At 35.6% G+C, this 14,722-nt stretch overlaps 1 protein-coding gene across 1 annotated transcript; it reads left to right on the top strand.

Annotated features, from left to right (window-relative positions):
- The first annotated feature begins 330 nt into the window (after positions 1–330).
- On the top strand, positions 331–11,819 carry LOC133174094 (caldesmon-like). Its single transcript, XM_061309136.1, has 5 exons — positions 331–1,066; positions 3,164–3,282; positions 3,688–4,026; positions 4,351–4,476; positions 9,656–11,819. Exons 1-5 carry the CDS (start codon positions 331–333, stop codon positions 9,719–9,721), a joined length of 1,386 nt encoding a protein of 461 aa, XP_061165120.1. The 3' UTR covers positions 9,722–11,819.
- Positions 11,820–14,722: the final 2,903 nt, after the last annotated feature.

Raw genomic sequence — 14,722 nt, forward strand, 5'->3', positions numbered from 1 at the left:
GACAAGCGGAAAAGGACATCATACACAATTATTAAGGGGGCACATCAGGTCAGTAAAGTAGCTTTGTTTTCTATAGAATACTAAATGTGGAAATTATTATTGGGAGGGGCTTGGAAACTACTACGGCCATGTTTTTTTCTTTTTTTAAACAGTGTAGTCTCATGACTGCAATGTTACATGAAAGCAATTTTTCAAAATATGCACACTCCCCTGTAGGTATGAGATGACATCTTTCAAAAAATGAATAATTCATTGCTTTTAAATTAATTAAATTTTTGCCATTCATTTATAGGAAATTCAGTACATGTATTTTTTTCCTTTGTTTTATAGATGACAAAGAAAAAGAGAAGGAGAAAATTTACAGACCGAGCAAAACGCCTAAAAGACAAACTAAGGAAGAGACAAAGTAGAGGGCGTTTATCTACGAATGAATTAGGGACTACACAAGAAACACAAGAAAAAGAGCATTTATCTACCAGTGAATTAGGGACTACACAAGAAAGAGAAGGTTTACCTACCAGTGAATTAGGGATTACACAAGAAAGAGAGCGTTTACCTACCAGTGAATTAGGGATTACACAAGAAAGAGAGCGTTTACCTACCAGTGAATTAGGGACTACACAAGAAAGAGAAGGTTTACCTACCAGTGAATTAGGGATTACACAAGAAAGAGAGCGTTTACCTACCAGTGAATTAGGGACTACACAAGAAAGAGAAGGTTTACCTACCAGTGAATTAGGGATTACACAAGAAAGAGAGCGTTTACCTACCAGTGAATTAGGGACTACACAAGAAAGAGAAGGTTTACCTACCAGTGAATTAGGGATTACACAAGAAAGAGAGCGTTTACCTACCAGTGAATTAGGGACTACACAAGAAAGAGAAGGTTTACCTACCAGTGAATTAGGGATTACACAAGAAAGAGAGCGTTTACCTACCAGTGAATTAGGGATTACACAAGAAAGAGAGCATTTATCGACCAGTGAATCAGGGATTACACAAGAAAGAGAGCATTTATTGACCAGTGAATTAGGGGATAGACAAGAAATAGAGTGTTCATCTAACGGTAAGTCTTTTCCTGATTCCCCATCAGAAGAGTAGTCATTAGAGTCTGCCATCCCTTGTAGGGCCGTTGATGGAGCTATATCAGCATCTAGTTTTCCTATTAAGTTTCTGGCCAATGTTTAATAGGGCCACCACCTGTTTAGAGAAGACCCTTGGCCAGGGAGCAGACCTCATCTCAGGTTCCTAAGAGCAGAAATCTGATTGTCCATAACATGGAAAAGGCACTGACTCATTGTGTGGGCTTGAACTCCAGCAAGAGTACCTGAGCATGACTCATCAGTGTGGATATTTACTCCAGTGAGAGTACCTGAGCATGACTCATCAGTGTGGATATTTACTCCAGTGAGAGTACCTGAGCATGACTCATCAGTGTGGATATTTACTCCAGTGAGAGTACCTGAGCATGACTCATCAGTGTGGATATTTACTCCAGTGAGAGTACCTGAGCATGACTCATCAGTGTGGATATTTACTCCAGTGAGAGTACCTGAGCATGACTCATCAGTGTGGATATTTACTCCAGTTAGACTGTGAGAGTACCTGAGCATGACTCATCAGTGTGGATATTTACTCCAGTTAGACTGTGAGAGTACCTGAGCATGACTCGTTTTGTGAGTCTGTACTTTATGGAGAGTACCAGAGTGTGACTCATGCGAGTCTTTACTTAATGGAGAGTACCTGAGCATGACTCGGTTTGTGAGTCTGTACTTTATTGGGAGTACCTGAGCAGGACTTGATTTATGAGTCTGTACTTTATGGAGAGTACCTGAGCATGGCTTGTTTTGTGAGTCTGTACAGTAGTACTTTATGGAGAGTACCTGAGCATGATGATTTAAACCTTGAAAAGTACTGTATATGGGGAAATTTTCGCCCCTTTCGCCCTGCTCACAGGAATTCGAATTTAAATAAAAAAAATAAACAGCTACATTATTTAGATAAAACATGCTTCACGAAGCGTGCCACTTTTTTCGCATGTTTACATAAAATAGACAATTTTTTGAAATTAAAAATTGTACTGTTGTAGCACGGAGATTTATGATATTTCAACCATCCCTACAATATTCATGAAATGTCATTTGGTGAAATTCTGAATTAAATTGGAGGGGTTATGACTGTTTCATCACTAATTATAAATGATCAAAGTGTAAAAACAAAGCCAAAAATGGCAACGTCATTGAACACCTTGGAGCATTGAGCTATTGAAAAATTATGTGTGCAGACTGGAAAATGCCCAAAAGAGACCAAAATGTTTTTTTTAGATGCTGCTGGGGATTGCCTAGGAACAAAGTGTTCAAAAGATAGTAGCTTTGTAAGAATGGAAGGATTGACTTTGCTGATCAACTCCTGTGATATCCCAAAACCCCACATATCGCACGGATGTTGCGCCTATGGATTTTGCATTGCTTCCATACCTGATTACATAACTGCTATGACATTAATTTTAAGATCTCACTACTATACGACATGCCATAAAAGACATTTTAGAAAAAAAGTAACATGTAATATGAGTTACAAAAACTTATGAATAATCCATTATCACTCAAAATCAAATGAGATTTTGATTACTGATTAAAGATAAGCTTCAATGTTAAATAACAATACTGGAAAAATATGTTTAAATTTACAATAAATTACATCAAAAGCAGAGCTCTCATACCACTGTTTCAGACAGGGGCCGGGGCCATAAAGATTGGGAAAATGGCAATCTTTTGGGAAATTTGGGATAAACATTATCCTTTCAAATCATGATATAATAAGTATCTGGTCTTTGGTATAAACACTAAATTTTTGTTCTACAATACAGAGGAATGTAAGGATCAAGTTTATAGTTATTATATATCTAATTATATTTTCTTTAAGTTTTGGGAGAAATGACTATTAGCAAAATTAAAACATTCAATGGGGAAAATGTACCTTTTTTAAATTAAGAATGGGGATGTTGAACGGCTGCAATTATTGACTTTGTTACTTAATTTCCATCTCTGAGGTGAAAAAATCTCAGTATTATACGACATGTAATTGTAGTTTACTGGTAAATGTGTCTTGTATAATTAGAATAGAAAAATATTGAAGTCTTTAAGAGTATAAACATTTACAGGTGATTCAACCATGAAGGTCAAGAGACAGAGCCATGCTACAAAAGCCGCAAAGATGAGGGTCTATAGAGCAACCGTCCTTAAGTCCAGAATGGAGACAACCAAAGGGACACAAACCAAGGTAGCAGCATTGAGTGATTTCTCTTTCATTTTATTACTTTAGTTCTTAAACATTTTCATTTCCAACATCAGAATTGACTTGTCAATCTTTTATACCCCAAGTGTTTTACAGTTACCTGAGAAAAGGGGGCAATTTTTGTGTTAACCTGGAAGGCACTAATCTCAAAATGCCAGAAGGGAGCAATTTTTGTGTTTACCTGGAAGGCCCTAATCTCAAAATGCCAAAAATCAGTATATAAAATATTGCATTACACACGAAGCCTGTCTTTGGTAATCATGGTCAACATCACAGGATTCTTGTCCAATTTTGAGTGAAACTAAATAATTCCTATACTTTGATATAAATTTGGTTTTAAGCAAAGAAATTTTATGATTGTAAAATCAGATTCTACTGTCTTCATTTCAGGCCAGCAAAACCAAGAAGAGGAAAGACTCCTTGCCATCTTCTCCAAATGATATCAGCAAACCCAAAAAGAGGAAGGGCCCCTCGCCGTCTTTTCCAAATGATATCAGCAAACCCAAAAAGAGGAAGGGCCCCTCACCGTCTTTTCTAAATGATATCAGCAAACCCAAAAAGAGGAAGGGCCCCTCGCCGTCTTTTCCAAATGATGTCGGCAAACCCAAAAAGAGGAAGGGCCCCTCGCCGTCTTTTCCAAATGATGTCAGCAAACCCAAAAAGAGGAAGGGTTACTTGCCGTCTTTTCCAAATGATAAAGAAGTTAAAGGAAATAAAAAAGTCATCAAGGTAACTATACAGTGTTGTCAAGGTAACTATACAGTATTGTCAAGGTAACCATACAGTGTTGTCAAGGTAACCATACAGTGTTGTCAATTTAACCAGAAATTTAAAACAAAATTGTTGTCACTGCTAACAAACATGTTAAAAAAAAACATTGTCAGAGTAAACAGACCTAAAGAAAAAATAGTAGTTAAGGTAATCAGACATAACAATTTTGTAAAAACCATGGTTAAAGACAGTGATGTATTACTCTAGATGGTAACATAAAATTCAAATGTTGATCATTAAAGATATTTTAATTATTCCCAGTGTAACTGTTTTCTTATTCAGTCTAGTCAGAAGAGAAGAGTCGCACCCAAAAAGAAACCGGACTACGAATCATCTTCCTCTGTCTCCGACGATGAGACTGATGACTCAGATGATGACAACAGTATAAGTCCTAGTGTCCTCGCAAGGGTAAGTTCTGCTGGAGTAGGAATCATCTTCCTCTGTCTCTGATGACAAGACTGATGACTCAGACGATGATGACAATATAAGTCCTAGTGTCCTCGCAAGGGTAAGTTCTGCTGGTGTTTGAAGACAATGTAGCTTCAGGTGTTTAAAAAGGCTCTGTAGACATAGGTTCCAGTGTTAGTAAGAGGCTCAAAGAAAGAAAAATAAAAAAAATCACGACGAGAAGTTAATATTTGTTCAGCACACATTCATGCTTTAATTCTTACCAAGGTATGTATTTGTTCACCAATCAAAAGTACTTGGAATAATTTTCAGATAACAAATACATAAGTCTTTGTTGTGAATGTTGAATCTTCCCCAATTTTTTTTTAGGTCACCTGAGTCACTCAGGTGACCTATTGCTATCTGTTTTCGTCCGTCGTCGTGCGACGTGCGTCGTGCGTCGTCCGTCGTGCATTAACTTTTGAACATTTTTAACTTCTTCTCTAGAACCGCTCAACCAATTTCAATCAAATTTGGTATATAGCATCTATGGGTGAAGGGGAACAAAAATTGTGAATTTCATGGTCCCTGCCCCCCTGGGGCCTGAGGGGTGGGGCTAAAACCACCAAAAATAATGCAATCTTTAAAAATCTTCTTCTTTACTCCTGGACATCAAGCAGTCAAACTGTTGGCATCATTGTAATAAGCATTGAGCCCTCTACCAAAATTGTGAAATTCATGGCCCCAGGGTCAGGGGTTCTGGCCCCAGGGTGGGGCTATATAGATCATATAGTGAAAGTGCATTATTTCTTTGAAAATCTTCTTCTCTGCTCCTGGGTATTAAATAAAGTTACTAAGTACATAGTTATGATGAGTAAGAGTGCCTCTTCGAAAATTGTGAAATTCATGGCCCCAGGGTCAGGGGTTCTGGTGTTAGGGCGGGGCTCTATAAATTATATAGTGAAAAAGCATTAATTCTTTGAAAATCTTCTTCTTTGCTCCTGGGTATTAAATAAAGTAACTAAGTATATAGTTATGATGAGCAAAAGTGCCTTTTCAAAAATTGTGAATTTCATGGCCCCTGGGTCAGGGGTTCTGGTGTTAGGGCGGGGCTCTATTGATTATATAGTGAAAATCCATTAATTCTTTGAAAATCTTCTTCTCTGCTTCTGGATATTTAATAAAGTAACTAAGTACATAGTTATAATGAGCAAGAGTACTTCTTCCAAAATTGTGAATTTCATGGCCCCAGGGTCAGGGGTTCTGGTGTTAGGGCGGGGCTCTATCAACTATATAGTGAAAATGCATTGATTCTTTGAAAATCTTCTCCTCTGCTCCTGGGCATTAAGATGATAAACTAAGTACATAGTTATGATGAGGAGGTGGGCGTCTTCCAGAATTATGAAAGCCATGGCCCCTGGGTCAGGGGTTCTGGTGTTAGGGCGGGGCTCTATTGATTATATAGTGAAAATGCTTTAATTCTTCGAAAATCTTCTTCTCTGCTCCTGGGTATTATTTAAACAAACTAAGTGCATCGTTATGATGCATAAGGATGCCTTTTCAAAAATTGTGAATTTCATGGCCCCAGGGTCAGGGGTTCTGGTGTTAGGGCGGGGCTCTATTGATTATATAGTGAAATTGCATTGATTCTTTGAAAATCTTCTTCTCTGCTACTGGAGATTATTTAAACAAACTAAGTGCATGATTATGATAGACAAGGATGCCACTTCCAAAATTTTTAAATATATGGCCTCAGTTTTTGGGGTTCTTGAGGAGGGGGGGGGTCTATTGATTATATAGTGAAAAAGCATTAATTCTATTAATTAATCCTGTCTGCTCCTTAGTGTTGAGCTGATAAATAAATTGCTTAACTATGATGAAAATGGGAGCTTCGAACAGAATTTTTAAATCTTGTGGTCCTAAGGGTCAGGGGTTCTGGCATAATGGGGGGGGGGGGGGGGGCTTTTGATAATATAGTGGAAAAGTGTTAATTCTTTGAAGTCCATAGTTATGGTGATGAGGGTAACTCTTCCAAATTTGTAAATTTCTTGACCCTTGGTCTTGGGTTCTGGTGTTAGGGTAAGGCTTTGTTGAATCTGTAGTGAAAATGCATTGTACCTGTGAAATTCTTCTCTGCTTCTGGGCATATCGGAAGCAAACTGAGTAAAAGTTTAAATGATATGAGTAAGCGTATTTCTACCAGATTTTTAAACATCTGGACCATTCGTCTAAGCATTCTGGGCAGGGCTCTATTAATTTGTATTCTACTGAAAGAAGTTATTCCCCTTTTCCATTCACCTTTGATAATTAATCACTGTAAATAATGTATTTGAAAGGTTAATAGAGTAAGATAATTATGCAAGATTGTTTATCGTATAATTAAAAAAGTACTTTCTTAGTTTTAATAATCAGGTAGACCTGTAAGTAATAGATAAATAAAAATGAGACAAAAATAACTTATCTTATTAAAAGTTCTTCTAAGACCATAAGAGAGGTCAATGCTAGAGGTCTCAATATGGGTTTAAAAATAGTACAGAAGCACTAACAGTTTGTTAATAGTCTCCATGGTGATAGTGTTAAGTGGGGGACAGATTAGAACTTAATTTATGAGTTGATACTGAATACCAGACTAATTATTTTGTTGATCCTGATCTTCCTACTTCTCTTGCTTTAGGGCAACAATGCTTCATCTATCAGTGTATTTAATTTCTAAATTGTTGTATTATACTCAGGTGACCGTTAAGGCCCTTGGGCCTCTTGTTTCTCTCGTTTTTTCTTTTTGCATTCAGGAAAAAGTCTTATATAACTGACTGATGTCTGTTGGTCATTAATTTAACCTCACCTAAGATGTAATGACAACAAAACATTTTACTTCTTAACATTAAAGGTCTTTGACAATTGTACTATAAAGGAACATAATGTGTTCTTGGCTGTGATTAAGCTTTTTTAGGTCACCTGAGTAAACTCAGGTGACCTATTGCTATCCGTTTTTGTCCGTCGTCGTACGTCGTTCGTCGGTTGTAAACTTTTGAACATTTTTAGCTTCATCTCTGGAACCGCTCAACCAATTTCAACCAAATTTGGTATATAGCATCTATGGATGAAGGGGAACAAATATTGTGAATTTCATGGTCCCTGCCCCCCTGGGGCCTGAGGGGTGGGGCTAAAACCACCAAAAATAATGCAATCTTTAAAAATCTTCTTCTTTACTCCTGGACATCAAGCAGTCAAACTGTTGGCATCATTGTAATAAGCATGGAGCCCTCTACCAGTGAAAATGCGTTATTTCTTTGAAAATCTTCTTCTCTGCTCCTGGGTATTAAATAAAGAAACTAAGTACATAGTTATGATGAGCAAGAGTGCCTCTTCCAAAATTGTGAAATTCATGGCCCCAGGGTCAGGGGTTCTTGTGTTAGGGCGGGGCTCTATTGATTATATAGTGAAAATGCTTTAATTCTTTGAAAATCTTCTTCTCTGCTCCTGGGTATTATTTAAACAAACTAAGTACATGGTTATGATGCATAAGGATGCCTTTTCAAAAATTGTGAATTTCTCGGCCCCAGGGTCAGGGGTTCTGGTGTTAAGGCGGGGCTCTATTGATTATATAGTGAAAATGCTTTAATTCTTCGAAAATCTTCTTCTCTGCTCCTGGGTATTATTTAAACAAACTAAGTGCATCGTTATGATGCATAAGGATGCCTTTTCAAAAATTGTGAATTTCATGGCCCCAGGGTCAGGGGTTCTGGTGTTAGGGCGGGGCTCTATAGATTATATAGTGAAAATGCATTGATTCTTTGAAAATCTTCTTTTCTGCTACTGGAGATTATATAAACAAACTAAGTGCATGATTATGATAGACAAGGATGCCTCTTCCAATTTTTTTTAAATATATGGCCTCAGTTTTTGGGGTTCTTGAGGAGGGGGGGCTCTATTGATTATATAGTGAAAAAGCATTAATTCTATTAATCATTAATTAATCCTGTCTGCTCCTTAGTGTTGAGCTGATAAATAAATTGCTTAGCTATGATGAAAATGGGAGCTTCGAACAGAATTTTTAAATCTTGTGGTCCTAGGGTCAGGGGTTCTGGCATAACGAGGGGGGGGGGGGGGGGGGGGGGGCTTTGATAATATAGTGGAAAAGTGTTAATTCTTTGAAGTCCATAGTTATGATGATGAGGGTAACTCTTCCAAATTTGTAAATTTCTTGACCCTTGGTCTTGGGTTCTGGTGTTAGGGTAAGGCTTTGTTGAATCTGTAGTGAAAATGCATTGTACCTGTGAAATTCTTCTCTGCTTCTGGGCATATTGGAAGCAAACTGAGTAAAAGTTTAAATGATATGAGTAAGTGTATTTCTACCAGATTTTTAAACATCTGGACCATTGGTCTAAGCATTCTGGTCCTGGGCAGGGCTCTATTAATTTGTATTCTACTGAGAGAAGTTATTCCCCTTTTCCATTCACCTTTGATAATTAATCACTGTAAATAAATATTTGAAAGGTTAATAGAATAAGATAATTATGCAAGAATGTTTATTGTATAATTAAAAAAGTACTTTCTTAGTTTTAATAAACAGGTAGACCTGTAAGTAATAGATAAATAAAAATGAGACAAAAATAACTTATCTTTTTAAAAGTTCTTCAAAGACTATAAGAGAGGTCAATGCTAGAGGTCTTAATATGGGTTTATAAATAGTACAGAAGCACTGATAGTTTGTTAATAGTCTGCATAGTGTTAAGTGGGGGACAGATTAGAACTTAATTTATGAGTTGATACTGAATACTAGACTAATTATTTTGTTGATCCTGATCTTCCTACTTCTCTTGCTTTAGGGCAACAAAGCTTCAACTATCAGTGTATTTAACTTCTAAATTGTTGTATTATACTCGGGTGACTGTTAAGGCCCTTGGGCCTCTTGTTTATTTTAAAGAAAATTTTTAAAAAAATTCCATTCATGTGTGATTTTGAATTGTTTTGATGAAAATATTTTAAAAGAGTTTTTTTAAACTCATATACAAGTACATTATGTATATTAGATTAAATGATATAATATGTTTATGTTTTATTATGTTTAAATTAGACAAAAAAATTCTTTATTATTATCTGGGTTTGATCTCCACCTCTATGTTGGATTTCGTTTTTATTTTTAGAAGAGCTTTGGATTAACTATGTAGTTGTTTAATTGTTTTTTTCTCATTTTTAGCTAGCTTTACCTTGGAATATACACCCACTAAGCAGCTTAAATGACCTCAGAAAGAAAATGTCCTAGTAAAATAGACTCAGGGAGGGGGATCATCCACAGATCCTGTAATCAGGGAGGGGGATCATCCACAGCTCCTGTAATCAGGGAGGGACTTTTGTTAGGGAGATGTGTCGGAGAGAAGGAATGAACCAAAGCCTCCGGACATCAAACAGAAATAATCTACACCTGTAGAAACATCAAACAACAGTGTTCAGAAAGTTAATATTCCTGGAATAACAGAGGTTGTAAAAATTTTAGATTGATACAATCTGATAGAATAATTGTTTGCACTGACAATTTAGAGAATGAAGAAAGAAATATGAATAAATGGAAGTGTCTTTAGGAAGACAGCATTTACTAAAAAATTACATCAAAGCAGCAGAAACTTAGTCAAGGCATTGTAAACTCAGACTTGCTGTAGAAGAAACACATTTATGTATATATATTAGAGTTGTAAGACTTCATTAAATTGTACTGGTCAGACCGGTTCGATCACCCGCAGTGGCTTAGTAGAGCACCAGACTAGTCATTAGGGGGACCTAGGTTAGAATCCTGGTCCGACCTGACAGGTTGGATCACCTGCGGTGGCTTGGTAGAGCACCAGACTAGTCATTAAGGGGACCTAGGTTAGAATCCTGGTCTGACCTGTCACATTTCTCATTACTGCTTACAGTACATGCAGCTGGTTCCTGTAAATTTTGACATGATGTGCAGTGTTGGTCATAGATAATTTACTGGTTCAAATGTGTATTTAAATTTTAATTTCAATAATAAAAACGGTGGTTTTACATTTTGAACTTTAATTTTTCTCTTTAGAAATTTAAATGATAATCTAAGCACTGGTATACTTGTCTTGAAGATCTGTGTATTGGAGTAAGTTTAACTCTGTTTTTTTAAGTGATCTTTTTAATACCAGTAGATTATAATGAGAATATTTAAAAAAGCTTTGTTTTGACATTTTACAATCACTTCATATTTATAACTGTATTAGATCATTTTACTGTAAAGCCTTGCTTATAACAGTCCTCATTATAATTCTGCTGGACAGAAGTTAGACTTGTTATAGATTGTAGAGGGAACAGATCTGGACATTTGTTGTGTTCAGATTATAAAGGGCAGCTATTGAAAACATAATACAAAATAGTATTTTTAGTATCACTACGTCAGTGTTCCTGAGTCCACTTGTGGCCATGGGACCACTGACAAAGTTCATTAGCTTTACTGGTCAAAGACCAGAAAAGTTTATGCAGTAGTAAGGTGTCCGTCATCTGTCTGTCTGTAAACCTCAGTAAGATTAATAATTCTGTATCAGATTTTGATTTCAATGAATGGTGTTGCCATGGTTACTGAAATATAAATTTCTGTGAAATACTTTCGAAATGCTACTCCTCATACAGTTTTTGTCTTATTTCAATCTAATTTGGCACACAAGAAGATCACACTAAGTTATATAATTCTGTTTATTGTTTTTTTTTATTTTGGTAATTTGTGTTGCCATGGTTACCTACATAGAATTTTCTGTGAAATACTTTCAAAAACTCTATTTCTCCCACACTTTTGGTGTGATTTTGATACAATTTGGAATGCACATCTTAAACTACACTATGATACATAATTCGTATTATCTTTAATGATTTTAATGAACAGTTTTGCCATGGTTATTGAAAATAAAAATTTCTGTAAAAGTCTTTCAAAAGGCTTCTCCTCCAACAGTTTTAGTCTGATTACTATAAATCCTGCTATCTTGAAGTCTGTCAGGGATCATACAGTCATCAGTGAACTTTGACCCTGACCTTGTGGGGATCTATTGTATGTAGGAATTTGATGCATATTTTGGGTTTCAATACTATGAATTTATTTGTACATGTAAATTGTTCTTTAGATACACATGTATTTGTAATTTCGTGTGTATATATATTTATTAGTTAAACTTTACCATCATTGTTTCTTAAATTTTCTGTCTGCTAATTTTTAACTAGAATGTTTTATACTGCATTTGCCATTTTCACAGCACTTGTACTAGTTATTGTATTTAGTCTATTGCATTCTGAGCTAAAAAGCAACTTGCATTAATGTAATTTTTTCTGTAAGCAGTGTATCTTAGCTACATAAAACTAAAATATCACTGAGTTTTTGTTTTGAGTTCTTGAGGTACATGTGTGCCCATTTTAAACAAAGGAGACTCAGGTCAAGTAAACTTTATTGACAGTCAACTCATACATGTACACTGCTATGACAAATTTTACACAATAGCATTGCTCTGGCTGTGTGCCTCACTCGGGGAAGGGCAATAAAAAACTTTTAAAATGTAACTATGGTTTGAGATGTGATCAAATCCAATAAAGCTTGAAGGTTTAGATGCTTGATATTATATAATTGATTTCATTTAAATTCAGTAATTCATGCAACATTATGTATATAGACTAAGATAAGACAATTCTTGGTAACATGCTGTTATGTTTATATGTTCATAATAAACCTGAAAGAATTTACATTCTCCTATTGAAACTTTATATTAAGTTATAATTGATCTACACTACATAATTGTGTAAACTGTGTATGCACTCCTAAACCCCTTATTTTTTTTTAAACATCCACAGAAATCATTGATATTTTTCTTCAGTATGGCATAGTGTCTTCTTACTGCAAAAATATTGTACATGTATTGATTCTCTGGTAGCATTCTCAGAAATTTGGAAGTTTTGGACAGCCAGAATTTTTTTTTTTTTTTTTTTTTTTGACCATACAATAATACAAAATCATTATTTTGCATTCAAGAAAGGTACATTTTAAACATAGCAAAACTATTACATACTATTCAAATATTTGGAAAAAAAAAAAGTACAAAAATTTTGTCTCTAATTTGCCTGGCTATATACCAATTATATAGTTCTTAATTTTAATCCTCCTTTTCAAAAATGATGGTATGTGCCTTGTTAAATAAAAATGTTTAAATCATCTTGCAATATTGTCAGGGCTTGGGATAAGATTAAAGTAACACATTCTGATCCTTAGTTTAGGACCTGATTGGTTATTTATGATTGATTGATTGATAAGCCTTCTGAAATAGTTCAGGGGAGCTTTTCTGACTACCCATTGTCTGTCCTTCAGTCTATAAACTCTTCACACTTTAATCATCTTAAGTTCCATGGGCCATTTTTAACCAAAGTTGGCACAAAGCATCCCTGTTTAAATAGGATTCTGAATTGCTAAAATAAATAGTAAACCCGTCTTTCAAGGGGAGATAATCTAGAAAAGACAAGACTAGGTGGGATCATTTAAACTTCTCAGTAATTACTGGACCAGAGAAGCTGAAACTTGTGTGGAAGTTTTCTTAGGAAGTATAGATTCTAAATTGTCCCCACGTCCGGGAGATGAGGTGGGGGTAAAGAGCCACTGGATCAGAAAAGAACGACACCTGGGTGAAAACTTTCTGAGGTAGTGCTATACAGGGGAAAATCTTTAAAAGTCCTTAAGAACAACAAAGCCAGGATGAATAATATTAATGTAGAAGTATCCACTGGTAGTATAAAAATCATGCCCCCACCCCACCCTAGGTATAGGATGGTGTCATTTAAGGCAATAAAAAAATTTTGCATTGTTTTGAACAGAGTCGTATTTATTTGCCTGGAAAAGAAATCTTAGTACGCTGAACAGTAGGGCCAAAGTGACTGAAGTGAGCGTTCTGGCACATGGGCCACTTTTTTTTTTTTAAAGAGCAGATCTATTTTTTATTATATATACATTTTTTTATTCATAATATATTAATCCTAATTTTAAACAACAACAACAAAAGAGTTGGGTCCGATTATTTTGGACGGGCTGCCAACCGGTGCCTATTCACGGGCGCGATCCCACTACTGCAGAACACGGGGACTTCTGCCTGCTGTGTTTCCACCCTAGGCCGTTACGTCCCTCCTTAGACAACCTGGACACCCTGGGCTCCCCCGAGGTGACCATATTGATGCCATGCTTAGTGCGGACGCCCGATCGACATAGGTCGCCGGAGAGCAGGACTCCCGCCCTCAACTCGTCCACCAACTCTGACCTCCAAGTAGCTGGATTACAGGAGCACGCCACAACTCCCAGTCGATAATACGAAAACATTTTATTATTGTAATTTTTATCAGTTGCATATTTTTATTTGAAAATAATCTATTGATTTCTATAAAAAATATTTTAGAGTATTTTAAAAGAATTTTAATAAATTTCTCATTTAGAAATCCTTTAATTATGTCTCTCAATGTGTATTATAAATTTGCCACGTGTACAAGACCACTACCAAGTCCTACATTTATAGCCCCTGGCTACCAGTCATAACATACCAGAGTTATGTAGACATATATAGAGTGTAAAATCTTAAAGGTTTTGCGCTTTTTGCAAAAAGAGGACTTTTTTCCCTTCAATTTTCACTCATATTCATTCATTTCCCCCTATCTCTGCAAATGTGTTTACTTAGAAATATATTACTCTTTGAACAAAAGTGTTTCTCGGGAATTAAGACTCCTGTTGGGATCTTAGTTAATAAAAAGTTGAAATATGAGGTAACTAAAGAATATTTTTAAATTTGTGAAAAAGATGGATCTGAGGTATACTTTTGTAACGAACATTATATTGTAGATAATTGTGAAAATGGCTGCAAGTCTTTTGAAAAAAAAATCGTAGTACAGTATCATTTGAAAGTGTTATCTAAAATGATAGTCATCTATCGGAAAATTACAAAATTTTGTTTACTGATCGGTTAATAGCACCTTAAATTTGACTTTGAAGTCCATGGGTAGAGCCTTGTATTATTGAGATATTGTAAAAATTTAAATTTCATACAAATCTCTTTAAAATATTTGCATAAGACACGACTTTATTAAAAGAAATAAAATGAACCATTTCACGGAAGCACTTTCAGATTTTCTTAATTTCATCAAGGACAGATAACTCTTCAAAAATAATTTAGACGAAAAATGACCGACTTCTAATACATGTACCGGTAGGTTACCAGTCATGTGAAATTTTTGAGCAAAACAAATCAAA

This window comes from Saccostrea echinata, unplaced genomic scaffold, assembly GCF_033153115.1.
Source record: "Saccostrea echinata isolate AGI-Se365-2 ecotype Australia unplaced genomic scaffold, CSIRO_AGI_Sech_v1 ptg000057l, whole genome shotgun sequence".
In the NCBI taxonomy this organism is placed as follows: Eukaryota; Metazoa; Mollusca; class Bivalvia; order Ostreida; family Ostreidae; genus Saccostrea; species Saccostrea echinata.